The sequence below is a fragment of the Talpa occidentalis genome, unplaced genomic scaffold (genome assembly GCF_014898055.3).
Source record: "Talpa occidentalis isolate TD23 unplaced genomic scaffold, MPIMG_talOcc4v2.1 talOcc4.10, whole genome shotgun sequence".
Taxonomy (NCBI): Eukaryota; Metazoa; Chordata; class Mammalia; order Eulipotyphla; family Talpidae; genus Talpa; species Talpa occidentalis.
Genome location: NW_023600993.1, coordinates 97,001,710 through 97,027,695, shown reverse-complemented (window position 1 = coordinate 97,027,695; position 25,986 = coordinate 97,001,710). Strand labels below are relative to the sequence as shown.

General features: G+C 52.8%; 1 protein-coding gene across 1 annotated transcript in view; it reads left to right on the top strand.

Annotated features, from left to right (window-relative positions):
• Positions 1-25,986, top strand: part of CDH22 (cadherin 22) — a 64,025-nt gene that overhangs the window by 12,955 nt on the left and 25,084 nt on the right. Inside the window, exons 3-6 of the mRNA XM_037499747.1 lie at positions 7,496-7,615; positions 15,112-15,279; positions 19,346-19,539; positions 21,941-22,194. Of these exons, the coding sequence (XP_037355644.1) occupies positions 7,496-7,615; positions 15,112-15,279; positions 19,346-19,539; positions 21,941-22,194 (736 nt within the window). The remainder of the gene's footprint in view (positions 1-7,495; positions 7,616-15,111; positions 15,280-19,345; positions 19,540-21,940; positions 22,195-25,986) is intronic.

The window sequence follows — 25,986 nt, the reverse complement described above, 5'->3', positions numbered from 1 at the left end:
TAGCCCTAAGGGATTAGAAAAATAAGCAGTTGCTTTCAGTTCAAAACACATATATTAGTGCCTACTATGTACATGGCACTTTGGTAGGTATGTGGGGATGCAAAGAAGAACAAGACACAGCCCCTGACTTCAAAGTGGTGGCAGATGAGTTTTATCTCTGGTGTCAACTGTGATCAATTGATAGTGATCGTAGAGAAGGAGCCTGAGGTCTCATTCAGGCTCAGCAGAAAAGAATGCCGCAATCAATTAGTGATGTCTGCCTCTGGCAAAGGAAGGAGAAAGTGGCAACAATATGCCATGAAGTTGGCCTTGCTGGACCACGGGATTGTGGCTCAACTGACTGTGGAATGGGGCCCTGCCACAGCCAATTTCCCATGCATTTCCAGTTCCTCTGTGAGCAGCATCTTTAATAGATGGAATAAGACTGATTTGTAGTACAGTCTGCACTTCTTGGGACATTCACTAAATAATAGCTATCAGCCAACAATGCTTTCACAGAGCTATTTCCCTTGATTCTCACAATCTTGGAGAATAAGCAGGGCAGGTATTACTGTCCTCATTTTAGCAATGAGGAAATAAATACAGAGAGTCACTTGCCTGAGGTTCCACAGTGAGAAGTGGCACCAAAACCAGACCTAGCACTGAAAATCAGAAGCCCAGCTACTTGCCTCAGCATGAGAAATGGTCACAACCACTTCTTTAACTTGCACAAAGCTTTAGTTTGCAAAGCACCTTCGCCTTTCTAATCTCATTTCACCCTCCCAGGAACTCTCTTGGGCTAAATGCTGACACCCCCATTTTACAGCTAAGGAAACTGAGACTCAAGAGAGGAAGGGACATAAAATTGGTATCTCACACTGACTGATTCCTACATCAGTGTGGAGGAGGTAGGGAGGGGCAGAGAGGAAGGAAGGGGGGCAGGAGGTGGTGTGTTCCCCGAGGGTCTCATTTGGGAAGGGCAGGAGCAGGCCGGGAGTCTCCGATTGTCCCATCTACAGCCAGAGAGAGTGTGGCTCAGCAACCCGCAGGCCCAAGCCAGGAATCAATTGCTGGCCTCTGCAGAGACAACTTCTAAAGATGTTTTTAATTAAAGTCCAGGAAGATCTATATGTGCAATATCTCCTTGCCTAGCAACGGCACTGGCTCTCACCACCCAGGATGGGGGACGGGACACCAGGAGGTTTCTGGTGGGGAAAGGTGGTAGAGAGGAGCAGAGGCCCTGGCCCTCAGGAGATGGCCCAGCGGCCCAGGTAATCTGGACAGGGAAGTGTCTATCCTTGTCTTTTCCATCTGCAAGTTATTCTACAAATAGAAGAACCCTCCCTATGCCAGGCCTTGTGCCCATGTGGCGGTAGATGCAAAGGTGACAGCGCCACCACCCTGCCCTCGGGGGTGTTCTCTAGGTGCTGGGTAACTGGACAGAGCCAAATTTAAGCAAGAAAAGTTGGCTTTCTGCAGCTGGCAGAGGAGTGCTGTTGCAGACACCTGGAATGCTGCTGCCCCAAACATCCCAGGATACCAGACTATTGAACAGAGTGAGCTTTTTGAATGTCAAGGGGACAGAAGTACGAGTGGGTCTCAATTTGGGATGGTAGAAGGGCCTTCTGTGGGGAGGAAGGGGCACATATTTGATGCATACACACACTTAGGGTCGCCTGCACGTTCATGGCTGGGGTCCGTGAGCAGAACCAAAGGAGAGTGTTCTGGGATCCCCTAGAGACTCTGGACAGGTGTGTGTTTGTGATATAGGGGTACGCTCACCTCATCGGGCCAAAATTGCCTTCTTGTGCCCCCTCCTGCTCTCTCCCACTCTCCTCAGGTTTCATCTGCATCTCCCTGTCCCTGCTTCTCTATAACTCTACTGTCCAACCTTCTGTGTTTCTGCCTCTTTCTGTCATACAGTCTCTGTCCCACTTTCTCTGTCTCGCTGTGTCTCTGCCTATCTGATCTTCATCCATGTCTCTGTCCCAATTTCTCCCTGTGCATCTGTGTATCTTTCCCACTTTCTGTCTGTCTGACTCTGTCCCTTGTCTCTGTGTCTCTGACCCACTTTTTGGCCCCATCTCTCCCTGCCACCTTCTCTGTCCCTTGCCTCTGGGCTTGCCTTCCCCACCCCCCCATCTGTGGAGCCACTTCCCTGGCTCTCCCGGGTGTCATTCGTCTACATTAGACTGTCCTGGCTGGGTAGTGGGAAGCAGGGTCGAGGCCAGTCCACTGAGCAGGCATTATCAGTGATGGTCACAGAGGGAGTTGGGAGGGAGGCGGCCAAGGGTGAGTTTGAGAGGGGCTTGTTTCCTGTGTAATCTGAGCATACACAGGGACTCGACAAGTGGTTTTTAATTTTTAATAGAAAGCATTCTGTGCAGTTCTGGCAGCAGCAGGGGGTGGGACTCGTTTTTTATAAATGTTTGAGAAGCTAAATGTGAGCTGAGGGTTTCCCCAGGCCCAGCAGGCCAGCAAAGGGAGGTAGGGAAGAGGAAGGATGATAATACTTATAAACATCTTCATAATAATGACACTTGGTCACCTTGGTTGAGGACTCCGTTCTTTTCCAAATGGCTCTTTGTCTCATGAAGGGGTCTCCCTCACCCTGGGAGGCAGGAAGGATAAAGTGTCATCTGCATTTTACAGAAGGAGGACTGAGGCCCAGGCAGTTCAGGGAGTTTTCCCATGTCCACATGGAGAGCCCAGGGCAGAGCTGGACTGAGAATTTATATCTCTAATCTCCGAACTCCACTCTGCATAGGCCACCTCCTCCCTGGGCCAGCTGGGGACCCCTCCTGGGGTTTCTGGGGCCCAAGTCTGGGCCTCAATTGGACTCGCACGTAGTGAGGGTTAGGGGGAAGAAATGAAAAAGTCTGGCCTGGGAGCTAGAACATGGCTTCCAGTTTTGGCTCCATGACAAATGATGTCAGAGCCACTGAGATGACCAAACATGATGAGCAGGCAAGCCCCCTCCCTCCTGATGCTGGTGCCCAAGGGTCTCCCACTCAGGGCGAGGGCTTGGCTCCCAAGATCTTCTGACTATACAGAGAAAAGAGAATAGAATAGAAATGAGCTCTTTTTTTTTTTAAGATTTATTTATTTATTTATACAAGAACCGGGGTACAGGCCAGATTTGCAGGAGGGTGAGAGGATTCACCAGAGACAGAGGGGAGAGCAGAGCAGGCAGACTGAAGAAATACACTGCTGAAGGGAGCAGCGGGCGAGACAGGAGAGGTCTGCCGCACCATGTGGGACCCTTGCCGGCCAGCCGGGATCGAACTGGTGCTGCAGAGGCTGCCGACAGCTTCACAGCGCAGCGCTCAACTGCCCGCACCACCAGGGGTGGCCCTAGAAATGAACTCTTGAGTTCCCTCTATATGCCTGGCTTCACCAGCCACTTAGATCAAACCTCTCTAATCCCGATAGCATCTCTGAGAGCCAGCGTAAGCGCCCATAAATTACAGAGGAGGAAATGGGGGGAGTGAGGAAGTGGTAGGTTTTGGATCCAAGACTCTGATACCAAAGCCCATCGGTCTCCACGGAGGTGTGAGCAGCATCTCTCTGGAACCTCCTACTTCTCGTGCTGATTTTGCCTGGAAGGAGCCAACTGCCGACTGGGTGGCATGTGACATCCTTGCTGCTCCCTTCAGGGTGTCATCTCAGTACAGCACGGTGTGTCCAGGAGGGGGGCATGCTGGTCACACTGATCTGGGTTTGAATCTTTCCCTGCAATACTTATCGTGTAACCTTGGGAAAGTGTTGGGCCATTCTGTAACTCAGTTTCCCCATCCATTCAATCAGAGGTTGGGTCTAGAGCATCAATTATTTGCGTGTGATGCACTTTAGAACCACTGTGGGAGCTTTGAAAAATACCCTTGCCTGCATTGCACCCCAAGAGAATCGTATTGAATTGGTTTGGGATGGGGCTCAGCATCAGTTTTATTTTAAAGCTCCTAAGAGATTCTAATGTGCAGTCAGGTTGAGAACCACTGGTTTCTGTGCTCTCCAAGGACCAGCCTTTCCATACCTCAGATTCCACTGGAGCCTTGCACTCTGAGATCCTGTTTACCCAAGAATCATCTGGGTAACCCTTCCTGCTCCAGCCCAGATTTAAGACCCTAGCCCCATGTAGAAGGATTGGCAGCACCTTGGACAGTGAACAGCTCATCCCAGCCAACCCCTGACCAAATGTTGGGGCGGGGGGGGGGGGAGATCTTGTTCTAATGACTTGGCATTCTCAACCCTCCCTCTCCTTTCTCGGACTCTTCCTTTCTGAGTCAGAGTGGAAATAGACTTGCTTGTCTATTTCTACTCCTACTGACTCCCCTCCTACCACCGTATTAGGCAAGATACCTGTGGATTGTGTCATTTGCTAAACCTGAGTTTAATTCCTGCCTTTACTCTTGCCAGGTAAATTTAACCAGGCACTGTCCTCGGTGCTGAATTTGGAACTTGGAATTCTCACAGTGATCCTGAGAGCTTGGGAGTACTGTTACACCCATATCACAAAGAAATTGAAACACAAGGAGTTCATTACCTAACTTCACCTCCCTTTCCTTATCTGTAAAGTAGAAATCTTAATAGAGCTTACCTCCAGGCTTTATTGTATAAATTCCCTTTTTTATACAAAGGGCTTATCACATCTAAAAGTAGTTATTTAATAAATGGAATCTATCATTGTCACTGAATAATGATATATAAGAATGGGTTTCATTATTAATTCACATTTTCATGCTTCATTGTGCGTAGCAGTTTCCTCATCTGTGAAATGGGAAAGATGCAGGAAGGTGTGGAATCTGCTCATAACGGTTCATGAGAGTCAAATACCAATTTTTAGGAGTTTCATGAGCCACTTGACATTACACTGGTAACTTGAAATTGGCCATGGTGGGAGTATTAATACCATGGAAGTCAGTAAATACTACAAAACAGGGCACCTCCCTGCACCTCCCTGCACCTCCACCCCCTGGAGCTGACAGTTAAAGGCCCATCAGCACCACGGCACCTACATCGTAAAGCGTAGAGCTTGCTTGAGGACTGAAGAAGAGAAGGGCATGATAATGTTCTGTAAAGTGCAAATTGCTGGATCTGAGGTGGGGGGTAACCCTGAGGTGGTCCCACAGCAGCCAAAAGCCTGGCACCCTTTTTTTCTGCCAACTCTGGGGAGCTGCTGCCTTGTGAGGAAGGTGGGAGTCTGTAGGGCCTGGAGAGCCAGTGGTGAGTCACTGACCCTTCACCATCCCCACGTGTCGGCATTAACTGTAATGGCTGCAATAAAGAATCCCGGATTGGGGAAATGATTCCATCATCCCTGAGGGAGTCCCTGGGATGCAGCCAGGGAGGGAGGGAGCTAGGGAAGGAGAGAGAGAGAGAAAGCTCAACCATGTCCCTGGGGGGTCACTTAGCCCAGCATGTACCTTGCTAAAGGGGTGGGGTAGGGGGAACATGGAGAGGGGTGTGACAACGAGGCCCTCTCTCCTGACAGTTACAACAGCCGCTATTTATTGAGCACCCACCATGAGCCTAATGCATTACGTTTCTTCTCCCATTTCAGTGTGTCTGTGAGGGAGGCATGATTGTGCTATTGTACACTGGCATGCAGTGCCTCCTGAGACGTCAACAACCTGCATTTATTGAGTTCTTAGCCTGGGTCAGGCATTGCTCTCAGTGCTGAATATGGAAATCTATTTGAATTCTCAAAATGATCCTAGGTAGTCCTATCACCCTCATTCCACAAATGAGAAAATTGAGGCACAAAGGGGAACTGGAACACCCAAGGTCAACCTGCTAATACATGGCCGAGTCCTCAGTCACAGACCCAGTGTACTGGGCCGTCACCCCCAGAGTCAGTGAGCTTTGCTGAGTCAGGAGCCAGAAGGGGTTTGGCCTCAGCGAGTCCTGAGTTCAAGTCCCACCACCTCCTCACTCTCTGTCTTTGGTCAAGTCTTTGCCCCTGTGTGACCTGTTTCTTCACCTGTAATTTAGAGGTACCCACCCTTAGATGCTACAAGGATTAGACGTGATCAGTTTAAGGAGCTGGTGAAGCCAATCTAGTTTATTCCTTTCTCCTCGTGCTGTATTTAGGAAGCACCTGCGATCGATTGTGCCCTTGGCCCTGAGTGGGAGACCTCTGGGCACCAAACATGAGGCAGGAGGGAGCTTGCCCAAGCCACTTCCCCAGCATCTCCGGCAGCTCTGACAGGGTTGACATGGAGGTGGAGCTGCCAAAGAGAGAAGCGCATTGCAGGGCCGGTTCAGGAGCTCAGGCTGGGAGGGGGGTACGGAGAGGGAAATGAGAAATGCAAAAGAGTGAAAAATAAATACATGTGTCTGTCTGGAATGATCGAGGGCCCCAGGCTGGAGGCGGGAGAGGCTGCGGTGGGCTGGGCTTAGCAGAATTGCTGCAGTAGCACTTCAGAGCCTCGCTCATTAGCCAGCCGGTGAACTGGCCTCACCTCCCAGCAGCTGCTCTGCCATCCCAGAGAGCCAGCCCAGCCCCAAGAGGGGCCCACCCAGAACCCCGCGAGGCCTGGGCCCTGGCCCTCACCAGCGGGGCACCAGAAGACGGCCTCTTTCCGAAGTGAAGTCTCAGTCTCCTGCACCTTGGATTATATCCTGAGCTTCCCCAGACTCCTCCTTGGGAGTGGAAACCTCGCCCCCTCCTTTCTGGAAAGGCTCACCTGGACCCCAGGGCTTTCCCTTCCCCTCCGTTCGCCCCTTCCCCCAAGCCTTGCCTCACCCCGATCCTGTCCAGCTTCACATCCCAAACCCTGCTTTGGTCAAATTGAACATGATGTCAAATTAGAGCCATCTCTGGGACAGGCCGGGAGAAGCTCCCGGTTTAATGAGGCAGCGTCGAAAATCAATAACTTAATTGCCACTGTTTGATGGACTTTTATCCAATTTATACTCTCCCCAGAAGCGAACGTGCGGTGCATGTGGAAAAGCCGGCTGTGCCCGGGGGCGGGGCTGTCTGGGCGCTGGGGGAGGGGCGGGGAGGGCAGCTGGGTGCAGGACCGGGAAGCGGGGCGCTGCCCTCCCCCGCCTGGGCGAAGCCACCCTGGCCTCTGAGTCCCCCGTAAACTTGGTTGCCCCAGGCTGTCCCCAGGGCTCCTGCCGGGTGGAGGGGGCTGAGGAAGGCGGCGCTGGGAGCCAGGACGTGCTTCCAGTCCCGACTTTGGCTCAGTGGCGCCCTGGGCGGGTGCAGGCGCCGCCCCCACCCCACAGGAGGGGCTGCTTCGCCCTGGGAGGCTAAAATGCACGCCCTCCACCTCCTGCACGAGGGCCGGGGTTGGGCCCGACTTTGCTGAACAGGAACCAGGTTCAGAGAGGCGGCCTCCCCTGCAGAGGCCCGCAGCTGGGGACCCCCCAAGGGACGTCTGACTCCAGTCCCGACAGCTTGGTCCTCTGGAACCGCGGCCCAGGCCTGGGTGGGGAATCCGGCGGGGACTCCCTGGGGCTGGAGGAGCCCCGGGCCCTGACCCTGCCCCGCTTGGTCCCTCGGGCCCAGGCACCTCCGTGATGCAGGTGATGGCCTCGGATGCGGACGACCCCACCTACGGCAGCAGCGCTCGGCTGGTGTACAGCGTGCTGGACGGCGAGCACCACTTCACCGTGGACTCCAAGACAGGTGAGGGCGGGCCGGGGGCGGGGCGGGGCGGGGCGAGCACTCTTGGGGTGGGGCCTGGGCGTGCCCAGGGAGCGGGCGCTGTGGGGCGCAGCCCCGGGCTGGCCGGCCGCTCTCCGCCTTCTAACCACACCGCGCTGCTGTCGAGCAAGGACGCCGAAGCATCTTGCCAGCTCCAGGAAACCCCAAGGTCACGGAGACAGGGGGGTCAGCCAGGCAGGAAGCGGGAGGACAGAGGAAGAGAAAAGAATGGGGTGGGAGATGCCTGAAGACCAGGAGGAAAACCAGGCAGGACGCGGCCACTGTGGGTTCCCGGAAAGAACTTCTCAGGCCTGAACCAAGGGCTCCGCATCCTTGGAGCTAAAGCTAAACATCCTTGAGACAGGTGTGTCCGTAGCCATTATGGGGTCGGTTCTAAGTGTTTGCAGGGCGGCTGGCGAAGGGCACCTTTGAGCAGTCTGGAAAGCTCAGTTCAAATGGCAGTTGTTAAAGATCTGATGGAAAGACAGGGCCCATTAAAGAAGAATGGCTCCTTCGCGCCTACCCTTCCCCAAGGCCAGCAAGCAAGGGCGCAGCGCCCCTGCCGCAGCCCCCGGCTCATCCTCTCTCAACCTGGTGGAGCTCCTGAGTGGCTTTCCAGGAGTGTCAGGCAGAGGAGACTGAGGCTCAGAGCCGTGACTGCCTCGCTGGAGGTTGCACAGCTGGGAGTGGCCGGTTGCAAGGGTGGGCTCCCCTCCCAGGGGGTGTCCCTGGACTAAGGGACACCAGGAGTGAAGGCAAGAGGTGAAACGCCAGACCCAGATGTTTATCCAACACGACGTGGGGCTGACTGATTTCTGGGGGCAGGGGACAGGCATCCAGACCCATGTTTGGGACGCGAGGTTCTCAGAAGAGAAGCATCAGATCTCCAAAGCAGAAAAAGGTGTTGGGCCAACCAAGATTCAGAGAAGGGCGCTCCAGGGAGAGGGCATGGTGCCTGCAGAACTGGGAGGGAGAGAACAGCCTGAGGCATGAGGGGAATTGCAAGCAACTCAGGATTGGGGGGAGCCAGTGTGCTGAGAAGTGGCGCTGAGAGGCTGCACGACTGAGCCAAGTGTAAACCAGGATTTTATTCTAAGGTCAAGGTGGGGGTGGGGGGAGATGGATTTAGGTTGGAGTTTTCATTTGTGTGTTTGTTTTGTTTTTATTCCGGAAGGGGTTGAGGATGCCGGTCTATGAACAGGGTTATTGTGTTCTCTTTCACAAAATATCTTCATTATTCTTTTCTCCTTGCAAAGGTAATATATTGTAGAAAACACTCAAACATTAAAGAAATAAGAAAGCAGGAAAGAAAGTGCTTGTCACTCCCATCCCCAGTAATTGCAACTCCAAAGGTAGCCTCTTGGTGTATATATTCCGTGAAATCTTGGACTCATTCACTTGAAAAATATTAAGTTTTTTTAATAGAGTATACATTTGAAGGTTCAAAATTCAGAAAGTCCAAATGGATGTTTAATGGAAATTCTTCACCCTGTCCAGTCCCCCGGCTACCCAGTCTGTGTCCCCAAGGCAACCAATGTAATTTTCTTGTGTGTCTTTCCCGAGCTATTCTATGTATGTACAAGAAAATAGGTACATGTATTTGCTTTATTTCTTTACACAAATGGCAGCTATAAAGACACTGTACACACCGCTCGCCTTTTTCACTTAACAATACATCTTGTAGATTATTCCATATCAGTACATAAAGAGCTTCCTCCTTCTTTTATTTAACAGCTGTTAGGGATACTCTAAAATTTGTCTCTCCAGTCCCCTATTGATGGACACGGACACTGTTTCCAATCTTTGGCTACAACAAACAATGCTGCAGTGAATAACCTCATACATATGTCGTTTGTGCTTTTGTGGGTATAACTGCAGGATAATTTTCGAGAAGAGGAAAAGCTGGGTCAAAGAGCAGGTGCATTTGGAGTCTGGCTAGATAATGCCGAAATGTACCAGATGACGCTCCTAAGAGTCTCCTGCTAGAGAGCCTGGCCCCTCCTCCTGACCAACATCGTGGGTTCATTGATGACTTTTAAGCAGGGAAGTGACATGCTCAGGTTTTCATTTTAACAAGATCCCTCGGGCTGCTGCTGTATCGCTGGCTCAGAGGCAGGAAGTGAATTCAGGGAGACTCAGGAAACTGGGGTGCCCAGCAGAGAGCCCTAAAGGACAAAGACCAAAGCCTGCACCCTATCTTGGCACCCATCCAGACTCCTTAGCCTGCTTCATCCAATTAGCGGCCCCAGATGAAATAGGGTTGGTAGTGAGACTTAGTTGAGATGCTGAGGAGGGACAATGAGGGATGACAGCGAGACCCCGCACAGGGCAAACCTTGGGGACCTGGATGAATGTACAGAACTAGATTGCGGCAGGAATCTGGGGGCTTCTAGACTGGGAGCCTGAGCTGAGAAGGGGGCACCACCTATAGAAACAGGAGTACTGTGAATTAAGAAAGTATCTAGGAGCAGAGGAATGAGCGAATGTCCTGGGATCTGATGTAGAGCTAAATAATTCCATTTTAATCATAGTGGACTTGAGAGAGAGGAGAAACACCTAGAACACCTAGCAGGCCCTCTGAAATATGGGTCTGAGACCCTGAGGATGGCTAGGGGTCTTTAAGCTTTGCTTTCCCTGGGTACACCAGAGGAATATAATACCCATCTCCCATCATGGTTGTGAGGATTCAATGGAAGAGCTCACTTATTCATTCAGCAACTCCACTGAGTGCCTACTATGTGCCTGGCTCTGTTCTAGGCAGCAGGAGGCAAATCCAAGACCCTACTCTCATGGAACTTTTATTCAAGTAAGGAATACAGAAGATATGCATATAAACTTACAATATAATCCAAATGGCAAAGTGTGTTAGGAAGAAACACAAAGCAGGATATAAGGAAAGAGATGGGCTTAGATGAAGAAATCAGGACAGGACTGTCTGGGGAGGTGACCCTAGGCCTGAGTGAAGTGAGGGTGTGGGTTTCCCCATGTCTAGGAGAGAACATGCAGGCCGAGGGGACAGTGATGCTGGGACATAAATAGAAAACAAAGGGATGATGATGATGATGATGCCTTCATCCTTTCAGTCTGCGGAGGTGGGGAGCTTGAGAGTTGATCTGCTTTTGAGAAGAGAGGAAGAGGTAGAACATAGAAATAAGGGGAGGGCCAGGACTGAGTCCAGAGGTGGCAGGGGTGCAAAGATAAAGGCTCAGACTACAACAGAACGACCCTCCCCACAGAGGGTCGAGAGGAGGGTGGGAAGTGGGGGCATTGGAGCCCGGGAGGAATGGTGCTCAGTGAGCCAGCAAGTGGGTACCAGGCTAGGCAGGTGCAAACAGGGTCCTTGTTCTAGGATCCCTCAACATCCAAGTCTGAAAGTGTCTGAGATGACATTTCCCGGGAAGGACCAGAACTCCCTCCTGCCTCAGCCCCACTGCGGAGCCACCCTGGTGCCACCGCCAGTCCCAGCTCCATTTCCCCAGCCAGGAATATTCCGCTGATGCGGGGCTATATTTAGCAGCCGCTGCGAGGTACAGTCTGTTCTCGCTGTGCAGATAGCAGGGAGCAGAGCCGGAACGGGGCCTGCGAGGAAGGTGTGAGGAAGGGAGGAGGCGGGGCGCCACGAGGCCCAGTGCCAGAGGAGGAATTAACTTGTGTGTTTTAAAGGCCAGGCCTGCCAGCAAGCCCCCCACCGGGGCGACAGGGATGGCATTTGCGGGCTAATGAGGCATCACTCGGGCTCCAGGGCCCCTTCTGCAGCATTTGGAGGGGACAGCGGGGGTGGTGAGGACAGCAGCTGGAACTGGGGAGGATGGGTGAAGGAAGACAAGGCTGCAGGGAGCAGTGGCCAGGTTCTAATTACCAGCCCCCGCCCACCAAGTCCACAAACAGAATGGCTCTCCGAGAGAAGTCTCAGGATATCGGCTGATAATTCTCAACTGGGTCAGAGGTGTTAGTTTTTCTGGGAGGAAATGCAATTGACATTTGATGCACATGTTCTAAATGCTAGGTCCCAGGGTCAAGATGGTGAACTAGATCTGGCTTCTGCCCTCATGGGGCTGTTGTTCCAACAGTTGCCAAAACAAGTCTATGGCTACCCGCAAGCTGTGAGAGGGAGATTCTGGCAGTTTCTTGACCACCTACCATGTGCCAGGCCCTAGAGATAAGATGATGAACAAGACCAGAGTCCCTGTGGAACTTATTTATGGGGTACCCAGCCAGGATTTGAGGAGCGGCATCAGGGAGGCATCTGCAAAATGTGAGACCTGCTTCCAGAAGCTCCAATAGCCCTACCACTGGGCACCCCCCATTTTTCAGAATGAGAAACTGAGGCTCAGAAAGACTCAAGAACTTGCCCAAGCATAAAAATGATGGAAAAAGGACTTCAGTGCATATCTTTCTCACTCCAAAGTCCCTCCCTTTTTCATGGCCCCTTATATCTGACTCTAACCCCAGCACATAGTAGGCCCTCAGTAAGGATCTATCAAATGAGTGAATGAATTTGCAGAACCAGAAGGTTTCAAGAACAACTTCATTGACTGATCTGGGATTGCTACCACAGACCATCCCCGCCCCTCCCGGGTTGCACCAGCCTCCAGGATGCTTCTGCCAGCATTGGGGGTACAGTGGAGTGGGACAGAGCAGATAGCAAAATGTACTGACCACACTCCCATCCCTGGCCTCTTTGTAAAGGACTGCCCCTCCTCCACCAGGAGGAAGGGTCTCTCCAGCCCCTGAATCTGGGAGAGCCTGGCCACACACTGTGGCCAACAGGATGTGGCAGAAGTGACCCCCAGCTGAGGCTTGCAAGTTTCACTCCTCTCTCTTGTGAGTGACCCCTGCTTGGTCCTGAGGCTCCTAATCAGGCAGCCAGCCCAGCTCACCAGAGGCTGAGAGAAGCTGCGGCCAACAGCCAGGTTAACTGCCCGCATCGACCTTCCAGCCAGGGACCCTCCAGTTTAATGCAGCGGCCTGAACGAGGCCAGCAAAGGAAGGGGCTTGGGGTGACATTTCCCTACCTGCTGTCTTCTGCTCTCTGGGGGACTGCCCCCCAAACACTGTGGCTTAAAACAACTTATTCTTTGTCACAACTCTGTGGGCGTGATGGACTTTTCTTTGGCTGGGATCACTCACAGGACAACAGTCAAGCTGGCGGGTTGTTGGGGCTGACTCAGGTGGGACAGCTGGTGTGGCCCAGCCTCTGTGGGGTGGCCTGTCATCCTGGGTTTCTTCACAGCACAGCTGTCTCAGGGTTCCAGGAGGCCAGGTCCCAGCACATGAGAGCTGGTCAAACTTCTGCTTTTGTCACATGTACTGATGTTCCATTGGCCATAGCAAGTCCATGCATATGACAATAGTGATAAGAACTAACAAGGCCAAGCCTGTGTGGAAGGGGATGACCCACAGGCGTGCATGCCAAGAGGCTGGGTTCATTGGGACCTATCACCATAGCAACCTGTCACTGGGTATGACAGGGGCAGGGTTTGGAAATAGCATAGTCTCTGGGTACCCACCTCCTTGCTGCCAGAGATGGCACCTGATCACACACTGTACAGACTTCAGGAACAGTGCCCAAGTGAGCAAGTTCAGTGCCCCCAGTCCTGCAGGACTGGAAGTGGCAGGGACAGCAAGGAGCCCAGCCTCGCAAACCTGGCTTCTCAACCCCAGGGTGGGTCTCAGACACAGATCTCTGCTCCACACCCCACTCAGAGTGGGGGTCACTGAGCTTGTACTGCACAAGCTCATGGATGCACGTGGCCCTGATCCCATCACCAGCCTCTTCACCCAGGTGTCACGTGACATTCATGAAGCTTAGCCCCTAGCAAGTGGGACCGATTTTGCCTCCAGGGGCCATTTGACAATGTCTGGAGACATTTCAGGGTTGGCAAGGAGAGGGTGCTGCTACTGGTATCATGGGTAGCATTTTCCTATTCAAAATGTCCGTGGTGCCAAGGTTGAGCAATCTTGTCCTTCAGGGATTTGTAGTTGTTGTCCCAGTATATGGAGAGGTGACAGGATTTGCTGAAGATCATGAGGCCAAAATATGGCAGATCTGGGATCCCAGGTTCCTCTGCTCTAAGATCCCTTGTCCCTGGGAAGATGAGTCCTGGCAGGGGAGGGGTGAAGAGGAAGCCTATGGAGGAGTTGCCCAGACTGCTGATAGGGGGTCTGTTTGATCCTTGACCAGAGAGATCCCACATTTCGTATCACCATGTGATCCCACAAAAGCAGAGCTACCTCCTAGGTACCATACCCTGGCACAACACACACACATACACACACGCGCACACGCACACTACACTCTCTCCTTCCGTTCTACTGCCTTTATTGGAATCTGGGGGCTATTTGGGGACATCAGGAGTCAAAGATTGGATTTTATGGGGCGCATCATGGGGCTGCTGGTGCATGACTCCACCTGGCGCTCAGGCCCTGGGCACCACCTGTCACCACCTGGTCCTCAGCAGGTTGGAGTGGATGGGGGTGGAGTTCGGGATGCCTCATCGACTCCCCCTCCAGCCCCAGCCTGATTGCCCACTGGCAGGGAGACAAGAAGCAGCCTTCCCCTCAGCAGAATTGGAGTCACCCCCATTCCTGCTACCCCTGCCCCCACTTCCATGAATAGCTTGAAGGACTGTCTGATCAACGATTAGCTGGTGCCTGGACAGAGATTCTCAGGCCAGCCTGGGGGCTTGTGGGGGTGACCTAATCACAGAGGGGGCATGAAGGTTAGTGTGTGAGAGTAGCTATGAGTGTGCATGTGTTTGAGACCCCATGTGTGTCTGCATATATGTAGCACTTAGCACATGTGGCTAGTGTGTGTGGATGGGAGAGTGTGACCCAGTGTGAGTGGGCAGAGTATGAGTGTGTGTCTGGTATCCACTAGATCTGCTGAACACTCACCAGGTGCTGCTCTGTGCCCCGTTTGGGCTGCTGTTGTGCCCGAGACAAGTTGGGCCCAGGCCCAGCTCACCCACAGAACACTGGGCTCATCCTCTTGGGGACAGACAGTGGCCCCAAGAGTGGGGTCACACAGTGGCCAAATCTAGTCCCTAGGCCTCTTTTTAGTCAAATAGTCCATTCATTTGCTTTAACTTTGCAACTGTGACTAGGCTCACACCTGTATGTGCATTTGTGAGTGTGTTTCAAAATATGTGTGCGCAAGTGTGTGTGCGTGTTGAAGATGGGTGAAGATAGTGTGTCGATAGACTTGTGCAAGTGTGCATGTGTGTGTGAGAGGTGTAAAAGTGGACTGTGTATAAGTGTGATAGTTGTGTGTATGTGTGTGTGTATTGTGGGGGCACATCCATATGAGTGAAGGTGGGGTGCTGCTGAGCCCCTGCGCCCACGCTGTGGTCCTATCTGTATCTCCTACATTGGCCGCTCAACCTTCTGACTTTGGATGAGCCCAGCCTCTGCTGGGGGAGGGGTCTCCATATCAGCTGGCAGGGGGCACCCCTGGCCTCACCCTCCCTCACCCACAGGCGTGATCCGGACTGCTGTGCCCGACCTTGACCGCGAGAGCCAGGAGCGCTACGAGGTGGTGATCCAGGCCACAGACATGGCAGGTCAGCTGGGCGGCCTCTCAGGCTCCACCACCGTCACCATCGTGGTCACCGATGTCAATGACAACCCACCCCGTTTCCCGCAGAGTGAGTGAGGCCCTCCATTACTGGAGGGAGGGGACCGCATCCGTGTGTCTGTCCATTAGCCGCCCAAGCCACCCACCCACACCAGCACCCCTCCCACTGGGCCTCCATGTGCGGGGAGAGGCAGGCAGTGTTGGGTGTGTGCTGTTCATCCTTCCAAGCCATCTAGGGGCCCCAAGCTTCCCTTTCAGCTTCCCACCAAAAGAGGGACTCCCATCTGTCTCGTCTGTCTATCCACCCAAGCCACCCACCTCCTTCCAGTCCCCCCGGTCATGCTTTTCACAGAGGAAGCTCCACAGTGGTTTGATTTTCCATACGTCCAATAAGACGGTCACCTCCCGTCCCCTCACTTTGCCTCCTGCACATCCTGAGCCCCTCTGTCTACCCACCAGCCCCCTCACTGGCCCCTGCATACACCCTTACCTGCCTATTGCAGGTGGTCTGCCTGGCCCATGCTTGCAAAGGGAAGTGGGGAGAAACAAATGATGCAGACAGAGGCCACAGGCATTCCAGGCCAGGGCACCCATAACCGTGCATAGAAAGGCTGAGGCTGGGCGTGACAGGTCTGTCCCTCCTCCTTGGAGCCTGGAGGGCAGGAGTCTGTGCTACTGAATTCAGTCTTTCCCCACTCTGCCTCTCCTGGCACCCCAGGGGATAGGGGTTGTCTAGTCCAGCCCCCCACCTGCCCATCAGCCCCTTCAGCCCCTCTGTTCCAGGCTCAGGCCAAGAGCGGCACCAGGGAAGCTGAGGAAGCTGGCAGAGACGAAATGCCGCAGGGAGCTGGGTTGATTCCTATCGGGCGAGTCATTACTCGAGGTCTGCTGCTCTCACATTAGGCCCCGCCACAGGGGACTGACCCCCGGGAGATAAGGGATCCAATCCCTGAGCTGAGAACTCAGCATCATCCCCGCCTAGCGCCTCAGCCCAGTCACACAGCGGGGTGGGCAGAGCCCCCCAGCCAGTTCCACGTCACCATGGAGCCTGGCACAGAAGCCAGCACATCTCCTGCTCTGCCAGCCCAACGCCACCCACTGATGGCAATGCTTCGAAGCAGCAGGTAGAGGGGGTGGGGGCTACCAGTCTTCTGCCCATTGGTGCCAGGTCCTATGCCATCTCTGAGCTGGAAGGGCTGGGGCAGAGCAGAGAAGAAAGGGCCAGAACCCCAGGAAGGGGCCCTATCTGGTAGGGTATCTTGCCTATTATCATTCATTCTGTATCCCTTTATTTATTTTTAACATTTCTTTATTGTGACATATAGCGCCCAAACAGAAGGGTATAAATATAAATGCCCCATTCAATGAATAGTATGAAGCAGACATTCTTGTGAGTTCCACCCAGGACACCAGAAGCACCCACGCGCCCTTCCCTCAGTGTTACTTCCCTCCCCATCCCTCCCTTCAGAGGTAACCACCATCTCCCTGCTTTTGTAATCATCATCTCATTGTCTTTCTTTTTTTTTTTAAGATTTATTTATTCATGCATACAAGAGCTGCGGGGGGGCGGGGGTGAGAGGACCCACCAGAGACAGAGTGGGGAGCAGAACTGGCAGACTGAATGAAATACACTGCTGAGGGGAGCAGCAGGCAAGACAGGAGAGGTCTGCTGCGCCATGTGGTTTCTTCCTGGCCAGCCGGCCGGGGATCGAACTCATGCTGCAGAGGCTGCAGATTGCTTCATAGTGCAGTGCTTAACTCCTTGGCACCACCAAGATGGCCCCTCTTTGTCTTTCTTTAGGGTGAATTCACCTATGAATGCATCACCTAACATTGCAGTTTAATTTCAACTTCTTTTAACAGAGAATACATGTAAAATCAGAATACAGGCTATTTGTATTTTTTTTTGTCTCTCAAAATTATGTTTATGAAATGATATGTTGTTGCTTGTTATAATTTATTCATTTTCATTGCTATATAATACTCCATGGTTTATTCTACTGTTGATGGGTATTTGGGGCTATTTGGAGGACACCACTTTGAAGATTGTGGCACATCTCATTTCCTGCACCCTCTTGCACATATTTCTCAAGTGTATATACAGAGGAGTAGAATATGCAGTAAGTCCTCACTTATCATCATCTATAGGTTCCTGGAAACCATGTCTTCAAGCAAAAACAGGTCCTCAAATAACAAGTTAGGTATCAACTGAGATTTTTTTTCCTCATCAACATTTTAACAAAATAACATTGAATGAAATGATATTATTTGAGGACCTGCTGTACTCACTTCAACTGTACTAACTCAAGCCAAGCTGGTTTCCCCAATGAAGACAGGTGTGTGTGTGTCCATATCCTTGCCAACACTTGGTATTGTCAGACTTCTTAATTTATGTTAACTTGGTGAGTGTAACATTCTGCTTTTCATTCATTTGCTCACTGATCACTCACACATTTCATTTCAGTGACAGTTTGATATTCTGCCAGGCACTGAGAATGCTGATGAATAAGATATGAATATTATCCAGGAGGCAGGGGAAGGGCAAGGAGGGAACAGCGGTGGGGTTGGGGCCATGGAGAATAACCAGAAAATGAGAGGGAAATGCAGTAATCTTTACAATGGGCTAAGCCTGGGGGCCCTGGGTGCACAGGAGCAGAGCCTGAAATCTGGACAGTTCCCCGGAGGAGATAATGTTATTGATAGCAAAGCAAGAATGGGAATTGAGGATACAAAGGCAGAAAGCAGAATAAAGAGGACTAGGGAATGCCTAGAAAGTGAGACAGAGCAATCACAGAACTTCACAGAGGCTGAAGCTAGAGACAGGGAGGGGGTTGGGGGACTAGGCCTCAGGAGTCACTGGGGCCAGGCAGCAAGCATCTCATATGGCTTGTATAACTCCATCCCAAGGGCAGTGGGAAGCAATGGAAGGTTAAAGCAGGGGAGCTTGCAGTTTTGAATCAGCCCCTGGCTACTGTATGAGAAGGAATCAGGCAGTCACTTCACACCATGGGTTTCCAGACCTTGGGTACCCCAAGAGACACATCCTCATCTCCACAGCCCCTGCTGGCCTAACCTTTGGCAAGTCACCTCAACCTTGACTCTGGGAGAAGAACAGGGCACTGTTTTAGTCCCATCTGATCTCATCCCTTCTGGTTTCCCTGATGCTTCTTCCTCCAGCCACTGTGGCCATCTTGCCATTCTTCAAACATGCCAGGCATTGCACTCACCTCAGGGCCTTTGCACCTGCTGCTCCCTCTGTCTGGAATACTCTTTCCAAATATCTGCTTGGCTCACTCCCTCCCCTTCCTCAGACATTTGCAAAAATGTCACCTTCGCAGCAAGTCCTCTCTGATCACCCTGTTTAAAGTCCCCCACACACCTCATCAGCGCACCTCTTCCCATTACCAGTATTATTTTTCCACCAAATTACCCAGCACCGTTTGACACACTGCCTGTTTGAAAATGTGACTGCATAGTGTCTTTCTCTTTCCATTAAGAGGAAAGCATGTGTGAGCTGCAATTTGGGTCTGTTTTGCTTGTTATTATAACCCCAGCACCTAGAACAGCATCTGGGACATTACAGGGGCTCGATAAATACGTGGACATGAAGGAATCAATGTGATTAACATCCTCAGCAACAGAAAAGTCAGCATGAAACCCCACCATTTTAATGCAATTGTTCCATTTATTGATTTGGTCCATTTACCATGTGCTAGGAAGGCACTATCCCCAAGCGCTTTACGTACATGATCCTCCAAGTTAACAGTGATGATCGCAACACTGCTAGGAGGCACTGTTACTGTGCCCATTCTACAGATGAGGACACCAAGGGTCAGGGCTCCACAGCCAGGACTGGCTCCAGTACCTTAGCCTCGATTGCTGTGTTCCTTTGTTCCTCTCCTTGGGCAGATGGGGCAACTGAGGCTCAAAGAACTGCAGGCGCTTTTTAAATCAATGAGCAAATGAACTCAGGGTCACAATTTGGACCCTCCTCTTTGCACTGCCTCTCAAATTTTCAGAGGACGCTCCTCTCCTGGCTCCCTAACTGGCCAAGCTGGGAGCTCCCTGGAGTCCATCTGGGTGCCCCTACCATCTCCTCTAGAGCTGGTAGAAGCTCACAGCCATATCCCCTACAGAGATGTACCAGTTCAGCATTCAGGAGTCGGCCCCCATCGGCACAGCTATCGGACGAGTCAAGGCCGAGGACTCGGACGTGGGTGAGAACACAGACATGACTTACCATCTCAAGGAGGAGAGCGGCAGTGGCGGCCATGTGTTCAAGGTCACCACAGACAGTGACACTCAAGAGGCCATCATCGTAGTGCAGAAGGTGCGGCTGCCCCTGGAGGGATGGGAAAAGCAGATTGGGGTAGAGGGGGAGGTGGTGGGGCCAGGGAGGCCTCTAAGCAGTCAAATACCCTCCACCCCCACTCTACTCGAAGGATTAGATCTCTCTTGAGGCCCAGAACCAACTGGGAAAAAGCCGATCATATCATTCCCATTTTACAAATGAGAAAATGTGGCACAGAGAGGTTAAGTGACTTGTCCAAGATTGCACAGCTAGTTCTCAAAGTCAGGATTACTCCAGATTTGAATCTGTGCAATAAATGCACAATGTGTTTCAAGTTCATATCAGGCCCTTCAGAATCATCATTTTCTTTAACCCTTGTTTCCTTCTAAAGGAGACATCATTATGTCCGTTTTTACAAGTGAGAAAACAGAGACTCAGAGAAGTATAAGGGCTTCCCCAAGATCATACCTGTAACGGGTAGAGTTGGGATTTGAACCCAGGGCTTGTGAGTCTTTTCTTGCTGAGTCTATCAGCTCCCCTTACCTTCTGTCTACTGGGGGAGCCAGAAACCGAAGCTCCAACTCTGCTTCTGAGGGGATGGTGACATAGGTCAAATCAATAAGCAAAAATCCATCTTCTAGGACTTGTCCATGGACTTGGCAACTCAGAGCTGCATAGACCTTGAGACTGTCCATTCTAATCCTGCTCTCTGCTGGAGGTCCAGGCCCTCTGCACTGGCCAGGGATGGACACTTTCCCTGCCATCTCCCATTCAGCAAGAATATGTCTTCCTAAATCTGTTCCTGTCAGCCTGGGCTCTGCCTTCTGGATCCACAGAAACAAGCTATCCCTGATGGCCCTTTACTCTACCTGGCTTTGAAGGGTTTGAGGACAGAGAAAACTCCTAGTCCTTCAGCTATTTCCCAAGTGACGATAATATAATTTATAAAGTATAGTAATTTCTAAAATTATTATAAAATATAAAAATTTAAGCTAATATTTAAAGTGCTTACCATGTGCCAGGCACCCTTTGACAGCTTTCTGTGTATTGACACATTCATCCCTACACCAACCCTGTGCGGAACCATCATTGCCCATGTATAGGTGAGAAAATAAGGCCCCAAGAGTTCAATAATTTGGTCAAGATCATGCACCTGGCAGAACAGAGCAGGGATATGGGCCCAGGCAGTCTGGCTCCAGAATCCACCCTTTTAAACAGTTGGTTTTCAGTCTCCTGAGCCATCTGTCCTCACTGTAAGTTAAGCCCATTTTCCAGATGGGATTGGAGCGCAGAGAGGCCCAGCATGAGAAATCAGTCAGGCCCCAAGCCCAGCCCCAGACTCCATTTTGGGGCTGCGAGCATTTGCTCTCATCCCCAGTGCTGCCTGTTCTCCCCAGGCCCCCTCCTGCCTGCTCGGTGGGACCTGCAGGGCCTCTGGAGGCCCCACAGCTCAGGGAGCAGAGCCCCCCCGAGGCTGATGACCTGACTCCAGGGCCCACTAAGACCTGCTCCCTGCATCCTGATTTCCCAGACAACAGGACAGAGGAAGGAGGTGGCCAGTACTGCTGCTGGAGCAGGTGGGGTGGCGGAGGGAGGAACAGCACACCTGGGACTGGTCTCTAGGAAGTTAGCGCCCCTCCACCTGACTGGGCTGCCTGTTTCTCTTTGCTCTCAGGCACTGACTGTAGAAGACCAGGCCAGCACACAGCCACGGAGCTCATTCATCAGAGGGCCTCCCATTAGCACTCCCAGCTGAGAAGCAAAGCTCAGCATGGGTTTAGCCAGATCTCCCAGGAAAGCTCTAAGGCAGCCTGGCTTCTCAGGCGCAGCTCACATTAGCTGCCAGCGCCTCTGTACCAGGGAATCTCTCATTTAACCTTCCAACTGAGGCCCAGAAAGGCGACACAGATTGCCCACAGACACACAGCCAGTCTGCAGCAGAGCCAGCGCCCTTTCCTGGGGGAACGGCCAGGATTTGGGAGCTCTGCTGCCTGGCTTTGGTCCTGGCACTGCTAGAGACCAATGGCTAAGTGACCTTGGGCAAGGTATAGACCTCAGTTTCCTAAAATGATATAATCAAGCCTCATAGGGCTGTTGTAAAATGAGATGAATTAACATATAAAGGTCTGTCATATAATAAGTGCCTTGCAAGTTAATAAATTGATGGGCTGTGCCAACATACAGCCCTAGGAGGTGGGAAGTCGGTGTGTCAGTAGCAGTTAGCACGGAAGCCAGTCCTGAGCCAGGACCTCCCGGGCAGGGCTCACTTTCTCCACCTGTAACCAGAGACTCTGGTCTGGGTCTCTATGTCCCAGGTGCGTCAGCGTCCAAGTGTGACCTGGAGCCAGGCTACCCCTCTGGGCCCACCTCCCTGACTTGGAATTTGTCAGTGTCAGAGCAGACCCCAGCCCACTAACCAACCTCTGCTCCCTCCCTGCAGCGCCTGGACTTCGAGTCCCAGCCCGTGCACACTGTGGTTTTGGAGGCGCTCAACAAGTTCGTGGACCCCCGCTTCGCCGACCTGGGCACCTTCCGCGACCAGGCGATCGTGCGCGTGGCCGTGACCGACGTGGATGAGCCCCCCGAGTTCCAGCCGCCCTCTGGCCTCCTGGAGGTGCAGGAGGACGCGCAGGTGGGCTCCCTGGTCGGCGTGGTGACGGCGCGGGACCCCGACGCCGCCAACCGGCCCGTCCGGTGAGACCCCCGCCCGGGGCCACGCCTGCTGCCTGCTCTCCCGCCTGCCGGGCCGGGCCGGCGCCCGCAGCACTGCGGGCAGAGGGGGAGGGGCGGGGCGGGAGGGGAGGGGAGGGGAAGCAGATGGTGTGGGGGAGGGGAGAGGTGGGCGCAGAGGAGACAGAGCAAGCGGGAGTGGGTGCAGCCCAGGGGGGAGAACCAGGTGTGACAGGTAGAGAAGGGTGAAGGGCGCAGGCGTCCACCCAGATTCCCTCGGCCAGTTCATCCAGTGCCTAGGATGCCCCAGCTGCTCTCTGGGACCCCAACTTTGCCTCTAAGCCACTCCCCCCTGGGATCTCCGCTGGACAGAAAAGGACAAGTCTGTGTTTGCTGTTGCTCAGGTGAAAAGTGCTAGAACAGACTTGACGCCTGGCTTTCTCCACTCCATCAGCAGTAGGTCCTGTCATCTCTTAAAAGCTTGGGAGTCTGATCGCTTCTCAGCATCCCGGCGCCCACAGGGCGAGACCACCAGGCCAGACCACCATTTCTTGCCTGGATTATTGCAGTTGTCTGCTTGATTGTCTCCTTACTTCTATGCTCCCTACTGGTTAATCTGAGGTTGGTAAAGAGCCAGATAGAGCCTGCCCAAATGTAAATTAAAGCTTACCCCCCACTCCTCTAAGCCCCCCCCAGAGGTGCCCAGCTGGCGCAGACTCAAACCAACACCCTCCCAGCAACCCACACCTTCTATGAGCTCAGCCCCTAGCAGAACCTCTCAAATCACCTCCCGCTGCCTCCCTTCCCTGGTTCTCTCTACTACACCAGCCCTCACAGCCCCACCGATATGCCTTTGCAACTGCTGATCCTTCTGCCCAGAATGTTCTTCCCTTAACATGCTGGTGGTTTGTCCTCACTTCCTTCAGGTCTTTGCTCAGGAGTCGCCTTCTCAGCGAGGCCTCCCTTGGCCACTCTTTCCAAAATATCACCCCCAGCCCCACCGCCAACATCCTTTTCCCATTTGCTTTGCCCTCATCAGTCCCACCCCATTTAGCACGCTACCGAGTTTTCTGATTTTTGTTCCTCACCCTAAAATACAAGCCCCAGATCTGAACAGACACTCATTGAGGGTGTGGTGAATGAAAGACATGTATTAGGAGAAAAGACTGAGAAATGAGGCAGAGAAAGAATCGCAGAGATGTAGAAAGACATCTCTTTTTTTGGAGAGGGAAGAGATTGGAGGGCAAGGGGAGGCAGCGGCAAGAAGAGAGAGTGATTTAAATAGACCTACGGGTGTAGAATGTAGCAACAGAGAGAGGAGACTTGGAGAGAAAGTCAGAGAAGGGAAGAAAGAGAAGCAGACATAGGGTGAGGGAGGGGGGCTGGGGAGAGGCAGGTGAGAGGAGGGGCTGCTCCGGCACTGTCAGTGTCCCTGGGAGGGTTTGGGGGCTGCACAGGTTGGGGAGTCCTTGACTGAGGCCCAGGCTGGCAGAAGGTCAGCTAGAAGAGACGAGAAGGCACATCAGAGCAGAAACTGACCCAGAGAAGGTCGGGGTGGGAGGCATGGCCCTCAGTGGATGGATGGAGGTTGCAGGGCTCCCTGCTTCCTCCCTAAAGTTACTCCTGCATGGAGTTGCTGAGTGGCCCTGAGCCAAGGTGTGCCCAGCTCTGTGCTGAGCAATTCCAGATGGGCAACATTCTCATCCCTGCCTGTGGGAATGGTTCGCTCAACGTTGCACAGTGTGCATCCTGTGCGCCTGGCCTGGCAGCTGGGTGAGGACACAAATGTGCCATCTTGCTTAAATGCCCATAGGGTCCCAAATGGGGGGCGGGTATCCTCAGGGTTCTGAAGACTTCCTAGAGGACACAAGAATGGAATGGAGCCGGGTATCTGGGTCTGGACAGGTATAATAGGAAGGGACGAGCATTGCAGGTGGAGGAAGGACCAGCTTGTGCAGACGAGTGACGGCAGAAGAGTGGCAAATACACTTGGAGAAGAGCAGATTGCAGAGGCGACAGTGGACTGAGGGACACGAGGCAGCCAAATGAAGGCTGACAGGCCTAAAGGGCAGGCTGAGGAGCTCAGAGTCGGTTCAGAAGTTTGGAATGCCTGGGTGGCCTCAGCCCTTCTCCCAGCCAAAACCACCCAGCCACTGCCTCTGACCTCCCCAGCACCCTTCCACCCCGGCTGTGGGAACAGCCTTTCAGCATCCCCCCCAGCCTGGGCCTTAGATCTAGACCCCTCCCCGGAGTATGTTACCACCCTGTTTGTCAGGAAACTGTGGCCCAGGTAAGGAAGGCAGCTCTCTACCCCCACTCCCGTGTAACCCCTCCCCGCCCCCCAGTCCTTACCTCCCAGGTCAGGGCTCCTGTCTGCTCCCCTCCTCTCCAATCACCCCGCACACCCCCTCTCAGTCTCTCCCTCTTCCCTCCTTGGGCTCCTTCCCTCCTGCTTTTATCTGCACTGAAAGGGCCAACTTTGAAACCTGCTTCTCACCTTCTTTCATCTCGCTTTGCTGGCCCTTTCCCTGGGGCTCCTCTGATGTGGAGGCAGTGAGGCGCTTGAGACAAGTCCAATTTAGCACCACAAACATTTACCCAACTCCTCCTCCTGCCCGGCCCTGAGCCAGGGCCGGGACGCTGAGATGACTCAGCCAAGGGCAGAGCTGGGGACCACATCCAGTCTGTAGGGGGCAACCGTGGAAATGGGAGGCCAGCGAGGGACTGTGGGAGACAGAAGGGGGGGTCCTCACTGGCCACATGAGCTGCCCAGAGCCCAGCTTACATCCCAGCTCCCTCCCGAGTTCTAGGGATCACGTCCTGGACTTGGTCAACAACTGTGCATTGAGTCATGTCCAGCACTGCCCCAGGCAAGAGGACAGCGGTCATAAGAGCGGTCCCTGCCAGGACTTTGCCTTCTGGGAGGACACAGTCAACAAGTGGTTAGACATTTGTTAACCCCAATCACAAATGGTTAAATGAGATCCTTGCTGATAAGAGCTAGCAAGAAAATAAACCGAGTAACAGGAGAAGAATTGAGGGGCCACTGTGGATTGAGTGGTCAAGGAGTTGACAAATGAGCTGAGATCAGAATGATAAGTGAAAGCCAACCAGGCAAAGAAGTAGGAAAGAACATTCCAGGGAGCAGGCACGGCACCTGCAAAGGAAGGAACAAATGTGATGTGTTCTAGAAATGACGAGGTAGCCCAGGAGATGGTCACCTAGCATGGGAGGCACCTGGGAAATACAGACCTGGTCCCTGTACTGGGGAGAGTAGAATGTGCTTCATATTGTTGCCTTGCACCCCCTCCACGAGATGTTATACTTGGTTTACAGATGAGGAAACTGAAGGTCAGAGAGAAGTGACTTTCTCAACATCACTCATCTTGAAAGGGGAAGGAATAGGATATAGCCCATGATTGTTTCTGGAGTCCAGCTCACCCATTTCATCCCTTCCTCTTTCCCTCTTTGCGGTTGTGCTGTTCTAGAATGTGGGCCACACCCTCCCCTATCCAGGAGGCAGAGATGAGTCCCACCTGGGCAAGGAGTAGGTTGGTCCTTCGTGAGCGAGTCTGATGGGAGATCGAGGTCTGTGTGGGCCTGGGTTGAGTCAGGGGCTTGAGGACTAAGGAGCTCTGGGGGCAAGCACAGGCTCCCCCAGGTGCCCCAAGCAAAGACAAAGAAGATGAGTTTGGAATGGTTAGAGGGAGCTCCAGGGCAGGACGGTGGCCATCTAACACGACAGAATCCTGGAGCCTGGAGGTCAAGTTCAGGAACTGGGAGATCAGCTAGATGAGCTCACGTCACAGGGACTAG